The sequence below is a fragment of the Mauremys mutica genome, chromosome 4, assembly GCF_020497125.1.
Source record: "Mauremys mutica isolate MM-2020 ecotype Southern chromosome 4, ASM2049712v1, whole genome shotgun sequence".
NCBI lineage: Eukaryota > Metazoa > Chordata > Testudines > Geoemydidae > Mauremys > Mauremys mutica.
Window position 1 is genome coordinate 113291519 of NC_059075.1, and position 15820 is coordinate 113307338.

At 46.9% G+C, this 15820-nt stretch overlaps 1 protein-coding gene and 1 long non-coding RNA gene across 3 annotated transcripts in view; one reads left to right on the forward strand and one right to left on the reverse strand.

Annotated features, from left to right (window-relative positions):
* The first annotated feature begins 856 nt into the window (after positions 1-856).
* Positions 857-15820, forward strand: part of RNH1 (ribonuclease/angiogenin inhibitor 1) — a 36987-nt gene continuing 22023 nt past the window's right edge. Inside the window, exon 1 of one of the 2 annotated variants that reach the window (XM_045016161.1) lies at positions 857-938. In XM_045016161.1, coding sequence (XP_044872096.1) covers positions 872-938 — 67 coding nt within the window. In that variant the 5' untranslated portion in view covers positions 857-871. Of the gene's footprint in view, positions 939-14996; positions 15058-15820 lie in introns of those variants that run through there. The other variant, XM_045016163.1, reaches the window with a different exon arrangement.
* On the reverse strand, positions 5460-15715 carry LOC123370015. The gene is made up of 3 exons (XR_006579242.1): positions 15402-15715; positions 6293-6430; positions 5460-5660 (listed from the first exon to the last, which is right to left on the reverse strand). It is a non-coding gene; the product is annotated as an uncharacterized LOC123370015 (long non-coding RNA).

The window sequence follows — 15820 nt, forward strand, 5'->3', positions numbered from 1 at the left end:
TAGTTGGTACATTATTATTATTTGTAAAGCAGTAGCACCCGGGCACCCCAGTCATGGAGTAGGACCTGATTGTGCTATCAGGGTTTCCAAGCACCAGGGGACTCCACAGCTGAGGATTTGCTGCTGGCTACTGCTCCCTTTGGGCTGCTTATACAGCCCAAAGGGGCAGGGTGGACCAGTGATCCTGGCAGGTTCTGTATATGTCCTTATTACCATTTCCAGACATGGTCCATGTTTTCTTTTTTAAATGTAATAGTTTTGGTATTATTTGTTACTTTTGGTCACAACCTTTAATGTCAAAATAACCAGTTTTCTGCCTGGACATGTTGGAGTAGCTACACCGCACTATCAATCATTACATTATCTGGGCAGCACTGGGAACTGGAGTGTGCTTGGGGTGGGCATGCATTTGGCCACTCCCTATTTTCAATAGTCACATTCTGGTAGTGTACGTTTGTTGCCTTCCCCTTCGCTATGTTGTTGTCTTCTTAATCTCCGGTTCCCTGATCCAGGAACACTTCCCCCTCCACCCCCCAGGGGTCAACTAGTTACAGCAGCAGTGTTTCCAATTTAGTCGTTTTCCAACTCCCACTCAAATTTAAATTTTATCCCTGAAAGTGGAGACTGTCAGACTGCCCCTCTGCAGGGTGCTTTTTCCAGTCTGATACCTACTGAAGAGAGACAGAAGCCTTTGGATTTTCCCCACGCACAAGCTCTAGTGCAATAGTCACGTGTCTTCAGGCAGCAAGTAGATTTGGAGCAGGAAAAGGCTAATGCAAACAAAGGAGGAAGTGATCATGTATTTGACTCTCAACATAAGCTACATCTAGTTCTAGTACATTCAGTGCCTTAGTACAGCTACAAGTACTGTATGGGAGCCAGACTTTTACCTTCCTTTTGCCTTCGGAGATTACCGTGTTTCTGGATCAGAAAAAGAGGTAAAACCGAATTCTAATGGCAAGAAATGGATTTAGACACATTATTAACTATAATGCAAGTCCACCCACCATGCTGGATCCAAGCTCAGCTGGCTAGCCCGAGACTCTGCCAGTGCCACTATGTTCACATAATTATATCTATGGTGTGCTTGTGTAAGCCCTGCTTGCATGAAGCTGTCTACCCGGGCTGGGAGGCTCACTTTTAAGCTGCAGTGTAGATGTACCCTGGATCTCCACCCCCACAGTCTGGGTGTTCCTCACCCATTCCTACCAGGCAGGATATCACTGTACCTGGAGTCCCTCCCTACCAATCTTTACCAGTTATTTCCTTTGAGCATGGGGAATCCCTGCTCACTGTGGGTAGGTTTTCCCAGACGCTTCTGAAGTCCACCCATCCACCTCACTTCATCAGTGGAGCCCCTCTTGGCTGGGGGACTGGGCAGTGTGTTGTGCCATGAAGAGGCTCCCCTTTGGTGGTCCCCCTGATGAATTAAAATGGGAGCCAGCCAGCAAGGCTGACTGTCCCTTGGCCACCAAAGATTGTCAAAGGTAATGGAGGAGATGGAACCAAGAGGATTGGGGTGCAGCCAGGGTCTGGAAGAAAAATGGTGTCTCAGTTGTCGGACAGCATCCTGTGTAATGTGGGTGTATTGGTGAACAGTGGCACTGCCAGGGAAGCTGAGATTTGGGGGCAGGGGGGAGTCAGAGGAGCTACAAATGAGGACAGCCTTCTTTTTGGGTGGTCTGGGGTTTGGATGGCTGGAGGGAACTATGGAAGATAGCAGAGAGGTTGGGGTAGGTGAGAGGGGATAGGGGCCCAGTTGGAGACACTGGGGGAAAGGGAAGTTGGGGAATTGAGAAATAGGGTTCTGATGGCAGAAGGAGGTTGGCCTAAAAAGGTGGTTTTGGCAGGGGGAGCTAGTCCTGTCATAATACTGCCATAGACTTGCCATTTGTTCTTGTTCCTGGAATCACACTGAATATGTTCAGAGTCTGAGCAATAAGCAATTCGATTTGCTCTATGGTTATCATTTGTCATCAGCCCTGGCCATGCTTTGTAGGGGTGTAGATCACAGCCATTCAACTTTAATTTCCTTGACGGAATTTATTTTAGTGTGGGAGGGAAGGGTTTTTTCTTCAGCAGGCCTTTCATTAACCCTTGGCTGGATCTCCGTATCCAGCTGTCTCCCTTGGGTTAGTGAGCACTTGTGTGTAACAGAAATGAATACCTTGGAAGTAGGGCTGTTGATTAATCACAGTTAACTCATTAAATAAAAAAAAATTAATCGTTATTAAAAAATTAATCACAATTAATCGCACTGTTAAACAATAGAATGCCAACAGAAATTTATTACATATTTTTGGATGTTTTTCAACATTTTCAAGTATATTGATTTCTATTACAACACAGAATACAAAGTGTAGACTGCTCACTTATATTATTATTTTTATTACAAATATTTGCCCTGTAAAAATGATAAACAAAAGAAATGGTATTTTTCAAGTCACCTCAGACAAATACTGAAGTGCAGCGGTTTTCAAACTTTTTTTCTGGTGACCTAGTTGAAGAAAATTGTTGATGCCCACGACCCAGTGGAGCTGTGGATGAGAGGTTTGGGGTGTAGGAGGGGCTCAGGGCAGGGGCAGAGGGTTGGGGTGTCGGAGGGGGTTCAGGGCTTTGGGCTGGGGGTGCAGGCTCTGGGGTGGGGCCGGGGATGAGGAGTTTGAGGTGCAGGAGGGGGCTCCAGGTTTGGGGGAGGGCTCAGGGCTGGGGCAGGGGATTGGAGCCCAGGGTTGGGGCCTGGGCTTACCTCTGGCAGCTCCCGGTCAGCGGCACAGCAGGGGTGCAGAGGCAGGCTTCCTGCCTGTCCTCCCACCGCGGACCGCACTGCATCCCGGAAGCAGCCAGCAACAGGTCTGGCTCCTAGGCGGAGGTGTGCAAGCAGCCTCACTGCCGGCACCGCCCCCCCCAGCTCCCATTGGCCAGGAACTCCACTGGCCAATGGGAATGAGGAGCTGGTGCTCAGAGCAGGGGCAGCATGCAGAGCCCCGTGGCCCCCATGTCTAGGAGACGGACCTGATGCTGGCTGCTTCCGGGGTGCAGTGCAGTGTCAGAACAGATAGGGACTATTAGTTTTTACTGGCTGGCTACCAGGGTCCCTGGGTGCTGAGCAAGGCGACCCAGTGCCTTGCATTCCGCGACCCAAAGTTTGAAAACCGCTGTTGTAGTGCAATCTCTTTATCGTGAAAGTGTAACTTACAGAGGTAGACTTTTTTTGTTATATAACTGCACTCAAAAACAAAACAATGTGAAACTTTCGAGCCTACAAGTCCACTCAGTCCTACTTCTTATTCAGCCAATCGCGAAGACAAACAAGTTTGTTCACATTTACAGGATATACTGCTGCCTGCTTCTTATTTCCAGTGTCACGTGAAAGTGAGAACAGGCATTTAATGCCACTTTTCTAGCCAGCATTACAAGGTATTTACATACCAGATACGCTAAACATTCATATGCCCCTTAATGCTTCACCCATCATTCCAGAGGACATGCTTCCATGCAGATGATGCTCACTAAAAAAATAATGTGTTAATTAAATTTGTGACTAAACTCCTTGGAGGAGTCGCCTGTTCTGTTTTATCCACATTCTGCCATATATTTCATGTTATAGCAATCTCGGATGATGACTCAGCACATGTTCATTTTAAGAATGCTTTCACAGCAGATTTGACAAAATGCAAAGAAGGTACTAATGTGAGATTTCTGAAAATAGCTACAGCACTCGACCCAAGGTTTAAGAATCTGAAGTGCCTTCCAAAATCTTAAAAGAGCAACCCTCAGATGCAGAAACTACAGAACCCAAACCACCAAAAAAGAAAATCAACCTTCTGCTGGTGACATCTGACTCAGATGATGAAAATTAACATGCGTCGGTCCGCACTGCTTTGGATAGTTATTGAGCAGAACCTGTCATTAGCATGGAAGCATGTTCTCTGGAATGATGGTTGAAGCATGAAGGGACATATGAATCTGTAGTGCACCTGGCATGTAAATATCTTGTGACACCAGCTGTAACAGTGCCATGTGAACGTCTGTTCTCACTTTCAGGTGACATTGTAAACAAGAAACAGGCAGCATTATCTCCTGCAAATTGTAACCAAAGTGATTGGCTAAAGTAGGACTGAGTGGACCTAAATTCCCTGTAAGCTGTGGAACCAGCCCGGCGGGGACCTGCCGTGGCCGGGGCAGCCCCCACCCATGCCCAAACCTAGCCGTGGCTGGGGGAGGGGTGCCTATCCCATGGCCCCAGCCCTGGAGCTGCTGCGGGGAGAGAGCTGGGGGGAGTCCTCTCTCCCCTCTGTATCCCCAGAACATCCTCCTGCACAGACAAACCCCTCATCCCCGGCCCCACCCCAGATCCTGCACCCCCAGCCGGAGTCCTCACCCCCTGCACCAGCCCTGAGCCCCTCATGCCCAGCCCCAACTCCCAGTGCACACCCCCAGCCCTCCCCCTCACACACACCCAAACCCTCTGCCGCAGCTCTGAGCCCTTCATCCCCATCCGCACCCCAGAACCCTCACACACACACACACCCCAACCCTCTGCCCCAATCCTGAGTCCCTCATCCCCCACCCCCATCACCTCCATATTGGTGCACATAACAAAATTCATGGGTGGGGAAAAATGAGAGGGAACACAGGAGTGGACTTGCAGGCACTAAAGTTTTACATTGTTCTATTTTTTTAATTTTTTTTTTGTACATACACATGTAGAGTTAAGTTCAACTTTCATGATAAAGAGATTGCACTACAGTATTTGTATGAGGTGAATTGAAAAAATACTATTTCTTTTGTTTTTTACAGTGCAAATATTTGTAATAAAAATATAAAGTGAGCACTGTACACTTTGAATTCTGTGTTGTAATTGAAATCAATGTATTTGAAAATGTAGAAAACATCCAAAATATTTAAATAAATGGTACTCTGTTATTGTTTAACAGCACAATTAATTACACAATTAATTTTTTTAATTGTTTGACAGCCCTGCTTGGAAGATAATGGGTGAAGGGTTGCAGATGGGCCAGTGCAGCTATACATCTCATATGAGCAGCTATCTGTCAGCGGAGTTATTTGTTTTCTGACAGTTTATATAGCCAGCTGGCTATAGTTTAATTATATACAGTGCCCATCAAGCTGGGGAGTTTCCTGGACTTTTCAACTTGTTCTCTCTCTCTCTCCTCTCTGATTTTCTATAGAGCCCATCATTATAGCATCAACATGTTTCATGAGGATTTAGCAGCATGACTCATTACAACCTGTGGGTAGGCTTGGCAGGATTCAATTTAAATCATTAGTCATTGGTACACGTCAGTTTCACCTGACACTGAAATCAGCAACAAAAATATTGATATCAGCAAGCACAGCTTCCCCCACACTTAGTGCCCGCAGGGATCCAGTGTCACCAGCCCTGCAGGGGGCCCTCTGTAGCCCTGCTGTCACAGTGACACTCACTCACTGGCCAGGAGTACTGGGGCTATCCCTGGTAAGAGCCATTCAACAGCAAGGTGGTCTCCCCTATGGCCAGGGTCTTGTCCTCCTTCCTGGTTGGGGTTCACTGCTCCACTGGGCCAGGATTGCAGGCTCCCTCACACTTGACATCCAGGTATCTCAGGCCCCTTGGCAGCACTAGAAGCCCCCTACAACTCTTGTCAGTGCTGCAACTGTAAAAATTCAAATAAATAAAAATTGAAAAATAATGCTTTAAAATATCTGTTAAAATTACAAAAAATAAGAACTGGATTCTGCCAAGCCTGTCTCTGGCCCAGGTGCATGCAAGCTGCGCTCAGCAGATCTCCCAGGGGCTGGGTTTTAGGAAGCTTTCTGCAGCCTCTTCAGACTGACCATAATTGTCCTCCAGGAACCATTACGCTGGCCAAGGATTGCCAGAGATGGCATACTTCAGCCAGGCTCCCCCCTGGAATACTTACTGCACTGGGCTGGGCGGCAGCAGGCGGCACAGAGCCAGCTATGCCATTGTTAAACCATTGGGGCTCCTCTAGGCCAAGGGTATCCCCAGCTGGGTGTTTAAGCTGGTTGTCTGTCCCGGTTGTACCACAGCATCAAGTTCAGTGGGATTTGGATCAGGCCAATAGGCAGGGATGAAGGGCACAGGAGCATGCTTCACCGGCCACTTCTTGGGAATGTGAAAAACGGAGGCTGAAACCTCTCTCCAATCCATAGGCAGCAAATGTCATCAGCTGCACTGGTAAAATCTCAGGTCACCACAGACTGAGCTGTCCAGGGGACCTATGTACATTTGCCTGAAAACTGTTGCTTGGTGAGGCTTGGTTACCACTATTGCAGAGGTCCTTTAAGCTGTCCCCCGATGGCTGGTTTCTATGTTCTGAAGTGGCAATGTGGAGGAGATGATCATCGTCGCATTGCAAAGTGTAGATTAGACTGTCCAAGTCCTCTTTCACAGAAGGATTCACTAGGGAGGCAGGCAGAGGTCAGCTGTTTATTTAAGAGATAACCGCTATCACTTTCAAGTTACAAAATAATAACCTAATGCCGAGCTAAATAAACTTCAAGGCCAAAGGCTGAGGAGTTTGTTAGCCTAGGACACAGGTGCTGTATTACCAATCTAATAGAGAACGCCACCAATGTATTGTTATACTGAATTGTATCTGCCTCCCCACCCTTGATGTTCTTCAGTCCACCTGCTCTTCCCTGCCCCTAGAGGAAGTTAATAAATCCAGACTAGCAGGGGGGGGAAAGGCCAACCAGGTGTGAAATGCTGCTCAGGGACACAGATGGTGAGAACTAATTGCCTCTTCTGGCAGTTATCTTAGCCCTTATCTGTACTTCTTCCCTGCGTTTCTGAGCAATGATTTGCTCCCAGCTTGCCTCCACCTCCTTCTCCAGGTTCATTAACTGCAGAACTGGAGGGTGGAGTCTCACATATGCCTCCATGTCCCTTACGTGTAATTAGTCTTCTTGCAGCTGGGAAATGGGGGGAGGGGGGAGAAAGAGTTAAAAATAGATTAGAATGCAATTCTTAGTAGAGGTGAGGGGCTGAAACTGCCTCAGGGTCAAGGATGACTAGGTGGGATGTATCACAGTCCTGGTAAAGTTTCCCCTGTTGTGCTTTAAGCTTCCTCCTTAGTCTGGGTAGGCTCCAGAACTCTCTCTTGCTTTGTCCTCCTCTCTAAGCACAGGCAGTCTGTTACTCCTTCCCTGAAACGGGGCCTCATGGTCCAGCTGTCCTAAGCTCCCCCCATCCCAGTTGTTGAAGCACACCCTTTCCCTGAGCCCCAACCATGTAACATGTGATGGGCAAAGCACATAACAACGGGCAGGGCCGGCCCACAACATTTTGGCATTGATGAATGGGCCTCAAATAGTGCCCATGACCCCTCGCTTGGGCCAAAACTTTGAAAGGTCTCACTTCTGCCTTTTCCTGTTCTACTCCTCTCATGGTACTGCTTTGCTACCTACCCCAATAAAGGAGAACTAACAACTTAAAAAGCCTTGTTCAAAAATTTTAAGTAACCCTTACCGGTAACTTTCAAACGCCTGAACAGCAAATGTAATTTTTCTTGTCTGCATAGTAAACACTGGCATTTTTATCTGTTTGAATAATTAAAGTGGTGCTTTCCGTGCCTTCTTGGTTGTAAAGATTTGAAGTGCTTCCTGCTGAAGGTCCACAGTCTGGGCCACTCATGCTCTATTGAGATGGTTGCAAGGCCAACCAGCCTCTCCTGTGTCATTGTGGAGTGTAGATGTGTTTTTATTAACTTCAGCTTGGAGAAGCTGCGTTCTCCACTGGCAACTGTTACAGGAAGTGTTAGAAGTATGCACAGAGCAACAAAAGCATTTGGAAAGAGGGTAGTCATCTTATTTGTGCACATATATTCCAGAACAGCTTTTGGAGTTCATCCTGCTGAAATGTATCTTGAAAGGGCTTTCAGTTCATCACCTAAATCACTCGCATCAATATTGCGCATGTCATCATGTGTCAGCACTGTTTCTAGTGCCCTGCATTGCTGGTGTAGGTCTTCTTCGGGTATAGTGAGGAGTTTTGGAATATCATACAACATCCCAAATATACTGCTGTGTTCCTTGAGCTGCATGAAACATTCTTCAACTGACTGTATTGCACAATCTAGCACCTGGTTAAAGAATTCAACTTTGAATTGTTGTTTGGGGTCTCTGATGGGATTATCCCGTGCCTCGTAATCAAAATGTCTTCTTCGGTGACTCTTGTATTCTTGAATGGATGGGAAAATAGCTTCAGTGTGAAGTTCCTCTGCCAACTTCTGTGCACTCTTCAGAATGTTTTGAAATCCCTCATCTGACTGGTAAAACTCTAGGTATGACTTAGCTTTGTCCAGTAATTTCATTGCTCCAGATATATCAAGGTCACTACTTTGGAGTCGCTTGCTTACAACATTTATTTCAAACAGTATGTCATGCCACAACACTAAGTCACACAGATATTTGAAGAAGTTATGTATGTTTCTGGTGATTCCATTTCCCCCTGCCACTGTTCTCCCATGAACAATTCCTGTCATAGCATTATCCTCCATAATGGCAACTATGGCATCATCTATCTTCCCAATTTGGTGTTTGATAGGCTTTGTCGCCTCCACTCTACTTTCCTATCATGTGGCACTCAGTGGTTTCAGTGTCAGAGAGGATGTTCCCAGATGTTGCTTCAAAATTTACCGATGAGTTGATGCAGAGAAAACTACATAGATGCTTTGAATTACATTAAAAAACTCAGCAGCCTCACTAGAAGCTGATGCTGCATCACTGACCACCAAGTTCAGTGAATGAGAACTACATGGGACAAAAAAAGCTCGAGGGTTTAACTCTCAGATCTGTGTCTGCATTCCTCTGTTCTTTCCTCTCATGTTGGCACCATTATCGTAGCCCTGACCTCTCATGTCAGCTATCGCAATTCCCATATCTTCCTGCTTTTTAAGCAGCACATTTGTCATACTAGCTCCTGTAGTATCATCAATGTCAATACATTCTAGAAAATGCTTTCTGACAGCCACCATTGCAGGGACATTTTCACTAGGTTCTGTTGTTGTTACAAAACGCACTATTAAAGTCATTTGTTCTATATGGCTGATGTCAAGTGTGCAGTCCAGAATAACAGAGTAATAGCTTGCTGATTTCAGATCTGCCACAATCTTCTGTTTGACTTTTGTTGCCAGTAACTGTATGATATCATTTTGAATTGTTTTTCCAGGTGTGTGTACATTTCTTGGGTGGTGACTCTTCTTAGATGCTCCTGGAGTACAGCATCAAACTCAGCCATCATATCCACAATGTTAAGGAAGTTTCCATTGTTTGGCACATACAGCTGATCTGAAGTGCCACGCAGTGCTAGGTTTTGGGTAGCAAGCATTCTCACAATGACAATGAGCCTTTTCAGAACATTTTGCCTGTAAAGAGACTCTGATGCAATCTTCTCTTGATGCTGATCATCTATGGTGGACTTTAACCTTAGTCTCATCTCAAGCTCTTTCCACCTATGGAATGCTCTCTGGTGATTTGCTGCCTTCTCATGGCATGCCAGATTTCTAGCCAGATTTTTCCAGTCCTTTGTTCCTGTAGAACCCAATGTGGCTGGAACATTAGACTGGAAGAGTTTGCAACAGAGACAGTATGCAACATTCTGGGTTTTTGAGTACATAAGCCATGGCCTCTCCACTTTGTCACCATTGGGGATTTCACCCCAGTAATGTGTTGGATGGAAACTTCTATTTTCATTGTCTTTGGGGAACATGAAGTTTTTCACTTGCTGTGGCCCATGCAGTACAAGGAAGTCCCTCAAGCTACTGCTCAAGTGGGTCCACAGTCCTGGACCATCTAGACTTAAGGAACTAAACTCAGCAGCAGCTGTTTCTTGCGCCTCCACCACACTCTTCTCTGATCTACACTTTTCTTCAGGAATATGTCTGGTTACATCCATTTGAGATGGAGATATGGATGCTGCAGCAGCTGCCAGGTCCCCTGCACTCTGACTAACTGGAAGATCAGGCATCTCCTCACCACTCACATCCTCACTGGGGCCAGAAGGCTCACCATGAACATTTGTGTCTATGTGTCTCAGGAGAGCTCCTTCCTGCTTAGATAGAAAAGCTTCCTTTGCTCGCTTTCTCTTTCTGAATGCTGCCCCAGAGGGGCATTTCTTCTTTCACTCATGACTGCTGTTCTGTGCCAGCTATAGTGGCTCTCAGCACTCAGTTGAAGGGGACAAGTAAGCATAGGGTGACCCGATTTTTCACATTTGCTGTCTGGATGGGGGTGGGGAGTAATAGGAGCCTATATAAGAAAAAGACCCCAAAATCAGGACTGTCCCTATAAAATCAGGACATTTGGTCACCCTAAGTAAGCAGGCTGGTAGCAGGGCCTGAGTGAGGGAAGATATCAGCATCTTATGGGCCTAACTGGCTCCCACTACTTCAGTTGACTGCCTGTTCTCCTCAAGTGGGTTCAGGGAAGCAGCAGGAAACAGAAAGCTCCTTGAGAAGCTGGTGTTAATCAGTGCAGGCTCCTGGGGGTGCTAGAGAGGTACACCAGAGGTTCCTCCTCCTCTCTGTCCCTGCAGCTCCTGCTGCTTTCTGTTATTCCCTCTCACCTTTTCTCTTGCCTGCCTGTTATGTCTCTTGTGCCCACCTTCCTCCAGCACAGCACTCCACATCTAGGGCAGAGAGAATACATATGCACCAGCAGCAGACACAATTTTCTACACTCTGGGTCCTAGTGGCACCTCCCCTCCCATAGTCTGGCACCTGAGGCAACTGCCTCAGTTCACCTCATGATAAGGCCAGCCCTGACAACAGGTACTGCACAAATTGATTCTAAAACAATTACTCTTTATTTTAGCCAATGCAAGAAATATACAGCTCTAGATAAAATGATACAATTACCTAGACATTTCCCTGCCCCAGGTTCCTAACCACTCTTGAGGACCGTTGAGCTTAGGTCACAATCTTTTAAGGGGTCCAGAATCCTTCCCATCCCCTCCTCAGGGGCGGCTCTAGGAATTTGGCCGCCCCAAGCACGCCGGTCCCGCGTGAGGTCCACCGGAGCCGCGGGACCAGCAGACCCTCCGCAGTCATGCCTGCGGGAGGTCCACCGGAGCCGCGGCAGCAGCGGACCCTCCGCAGTCATGCCTGCGGCAGGTCCACCTGTCCCGTGGCTCCGGTGGATCTCCCGCAGGCATGACTGCGGAAGGTCCGCCGGAGCCGCCTGCCGCCCTGCCGGCAAAATGCCGCCACAAGTGCGCGCTTGGCGCGCTGGGGTCTGGAGCCAGCCCTGCCCCTCCTGCAGAGTCTCCTCTCACCGTCCTCACCGCTACCTCTCAAATAACAGTGACTAGAGACTCTTTATTTTATACCCTTCAATCCCCTTGCTCAGGTGACCCCCAGATTAGGGTTTTCTGGTGATTTAAGTCCACCACCAAGAGATGAATTGCTCAGTTACCACCTCCTGGAGTTCAGAGTTGAAAAAATGGTTTGCCCAGAGCAGTAGCCATCACTTTGTCCAAGTGTGCTCCATTTCAATAGACAATCATCAATGTTTAATGACCCTCCATTGTTAGCCCTTGACAGGTGCAATAATTTTTCCTGTCATCTCCTGTGGGTTTCAGCTCAATATGGAAGGGAAAGACATCAGAGAAGTGAAGCGCCACACATTGAAAATGACATTTGCTGACTGACCCAGATACAGAGTCCCCACTATTAAACAGAATTCATGAGCTGTACATAGATTCCCCAGATTATCACAGGGAGATATTAGGAGGTCAGAGGAGAAGATGGATAGGGTTGAGAAATAGAGGTGGCCATGTTTGCTGCAGGGAATATGTATGAGGAAGGTCCAGGGCCAGCACAACCCATTAGGTGACCTAGGCGGTCGCCTAGGGTGCTAACATTTGGGGGGTGGTGACCGCGGTGGTCGGATCTTCGGCTGCCCCGGTTGTCTGCGGTATTTTGCCGGTGGGACCTTCTGCCGCCTCCGTCAGGGGTGGCATTTCAGGGGCGGGACCTTCCACCACTAGGGCGGCAAAAAAGCTGGCGGCGCTCCTGGGAAGGTCAGAGGGCAGTAACAAATCAGAATGGTGGGATTTATAGTAGACAGTTCATTTATAGTAGAATTGCTATAAAATTAGAGACAATATAGTAATTATGCAGATCAATATAACCTGATTGGCTGAGGACTGTTAGCCAACCAGTACAGGGATTGCATAAAAATACAGCTAATATTTTCAAACTTGAGCCCATGAATTTAGATCTCTAACTACAGGCTTTAGCCCCTAAATAAGTGGCCTGATTTTCAGAAGTGCCTTTAATGGGACTACTCCTGTGCTCAAAGTTAAGCATGTGTAGGTGTCCGCAAGCTCAGGCAGTAAGGACGTTATCAAAATAAAGACTTACTCCATCAGTTTGTTTTCAGGAAATCTGCTCTGGCACTTGGTACCAGAGCTAACCAAGATCTGCTAATGTTAGGCTTCATTTGTACAGTCACAATCAGCCTTCTAAAGTTGCACCATAAATTTAAAAAAAACCTAAACACCTTAGAACAACATTGTTCTCTTGTCCTCTCTGGAGCCTAACAGTATTCAGATACAATGCAAAAGAGAGGAATCACCAATAAAATACACAGGAGAGGGGGAAATGACCAAAAATGTGTGTGTGTGTGTCTCTCTCTCTCTCTATCAGGCATTGTGTGTATAACAGCAATTTTTGTCACCAAACAGCAGTGGTTGCATAAAAACCAAGGCAGGAAATAGCTAGCTGCTGTCTCTCACCGACTCCCTTTTCAGAGAGCTGTGCACAGCCAGACAAGTATTGCAGGATTGGCAAAACCTGATTCTAGTTTAACTTTTCCTTTTGGGGGATGGGAGCTGTAGAGGCTAATCTGTGGATGAATGGCTGGTTGTAATTAATCAGAGAATCATCATTTGAGTTAAGGAGAGGGAATCTTATATTTTAAAAATAAAAAAAAACTGGAGGAGGGATTCACTTCCTGTTCACTGGGTGTAGCCTAATAAGCTATTTATACCCACACTTTAAAGCCATGGGCTTTTCCATGCTCCATCCCTGGAAAGTTGGGGTGGGGGGCAAGATTACCCAAGGGATTTAAGTGTTTGGCTACAAACATAAGGACAAATGAGAAAGGGAGTGGCTAGCAGGCTAGCGCGAGGAAGCAGTTTAGAGAGATGACACACAGAATCCAGTAACTCACATGAATGTAGTTCATGCAATAATAGGATGGATGTGTCATGGAAGCCTCCCTGTTTCTCCTGACTATGTTCTGGGTTTGTATTTAGCCTCTGGGAAAGCCCTGTGATGGCCGCACCTTCTTCCAAAATAATCACCATAGCAGCAAATAGAGTGAACTTTCACTAGCCTATCCTGAAGCTTTCTACTCTTTTTACATGTGAAAAGGCTGAGAACAGAGGCTTCTCAGCCTTAGGACATACAGCTCAACCATCTTTCAAAGTGTTTCAGGAGAGATTCAGAGGTACAGGGCCAGGGAGAAAAGCTGTTGCCGGGGGTGCGTGTGTAAAAGAGATGGAGGTAACACACTGATGGGGACATAAACCCTTAGCAATTTACCAGAGAGCTGGACATTTTCAAGCCTCTGAAAATTGTTTTTTAGACTCTTCAACCAAAACAAACACATTCTCAGCAAGGGTAGCTGGGGTTGTTAAAGGTCCCACCAAACATAAGACATCACACGCCTTTCCTCCCTAAGGGATTCTCCTTCACACTACTGTCTTAGTTCCCTAGTAACTCTGTGTCCTCTCCCATTAGATTCTTCTCTGTTAGCTTCTATGCTGTCTCCCTGAGGGAAACACTCCCTTTCTCTCCCTGGCAGCATTTGGGCACTGATATTGGGTGAGGAGGGGGATTTATTTTTCTTCAAGGTGGAAAACCTAAGAATGCCAGTCCAGATCCTCAAAGGTATTTAGGCCCCTAACTTCCAGGATCTGGGTCAGCATGTCCAGTATTTTGTCTAGCACCGCCAGCACATGCTTCTTTAGCGCCAACTCTCCCCAGCCCCCTCCCCTCCCCCCGCAATCTCCCATCTGTGCACTCAGCCAAATGTGCCTTTTTGGCCTTTATCCCAGAGCTTGACCGGAAGTCATTTCACAGGGATGTATGGGAGGCAAATGCTTTTTCCTTTCTAGCCTCTCCATACAGATATTAAATTTAGCAAGATAAATTGTGTTGTCCCTCGGTTGATCTACCCGTTAGCCACCTCCTTATGCCTTCTCCTTTTAATCTTCCTCTATCCTCACTCAGTCAGCTCTGTTCCCATCACCATCCCACTGCTCTGTCCCTCTGCTTTCTGGCCAAGGAGAGGGCTCCTCTTTTATTTATTTATTTATTTATTTGGCAGCTGATATCTGAAGGGGAAGGTGGGAAAGCATTTATATTGCACTGAGTTACTTTATAACTCATTAATACATTGTAGAGTGGTAGGGCTATACACCAGGTTGATGATTATTGTTAGTATAGAGTTGCAAGGCTCTTTAAGACTATAGGAGACAGTCCCCATCCCCACCCCAAAGAACGTACAGTCTGAGACCCTGGTCTTGCAATGAGCTCTGCATAAGACTTAGAATGGGCGCAGTGCAGGGGTCTACCTGCCTAGCATTCATTGCAGGATTAGAGCCCGTGTTTAGACCTAACAAGACAAGTGATAAGAGGGAAGGCAGAACAAAGGCTATAATTAAGACTGTGACAGATATTGCAACCCTGGGCTGTATTTTAATGTTATGAATGGTTTGTGTGTCGTGTTTGACTCCATGGGGGAGGGTTACCATAGTTCCTACAGAAATTAAAACAGTAGGGGGTGATTATCCCTGAGATTGTAAACAACTCCGGAGAGGCACCACTCCTTGGGGTGGTTTGCACATACTGGCTCCAGCTGTGTTTTCCAGAGACTAGGAAACAAAGAAAGGGCTTTTGGTATAAAAGGATGAGCTTGAATTGATGCATGACTGGCATTTTAAGTCACCAAATATACATGGTTCTCTATCTAAGGAGAGGTGCCAACCCTTGCTGAAGGGTTGAAAGGGATGTTGTCCAGGTATGTTTAATGTGGGTTTAAATCTGTTCATTGTCTTAATGTTTTATATGTAATGCTTTTACCTAAAGAATAAAGGTGCTTGTTTTGAAAAAGTTGTGTGGTAACTCGTAACTGCGGGCAATACACTGATCATAGGCTTCGGAGAGAAAGCAAAGCATAGGTGCTGGCTTTGGGGAGACTGGGTTGCTGGGGATATCACAGATCAGAGAGCTGTGCAGCCTTAAAACCCCAGTCAAGGAGGGAGAGAGATCCAGCTCTCTGCTCAAGAGAGGTGACAGCTGGAAACTTTAAGTGGGTGCCCCTGAGGGATGACAGAGATGGAGGGAGATGATAGGTGCACTTACCACTGAAACTGTGAGACAGGCTAAAGGGTGGCCTGTTTATCTCTGTATGAGTTCTTTAGTAAGTCAGGCGCTAGAAGCTGGGTAGCAGAGGCAGAGGAAGGATTAGGAGGCAGGAGAGCGAAGGGGGCAGCAGGGACAGACAAGCACGCAGCTAATCGGTGGCATACAGGAATCACGTCCTGCAATGGCTCTATCAGCCTGTGCCTTTAAGAGTGTGTCACGATGGCTCTCTCTGAGCAATAGTCACGCGTCAATCGATTGCACTGACAGTAAGCGGGTGAGGGACGCCGTTACTAGGAAAACCCCCACTTGCAATTGTGAGACAGTGGGCAAGCCTGAGCAGGGCCCAGCGAGAGCTGCCAGGAGCGCTCTGCAGCCAGAGCCCGCTGCGCTTCCCCACCCTCCGTCCCTGGGGGAGC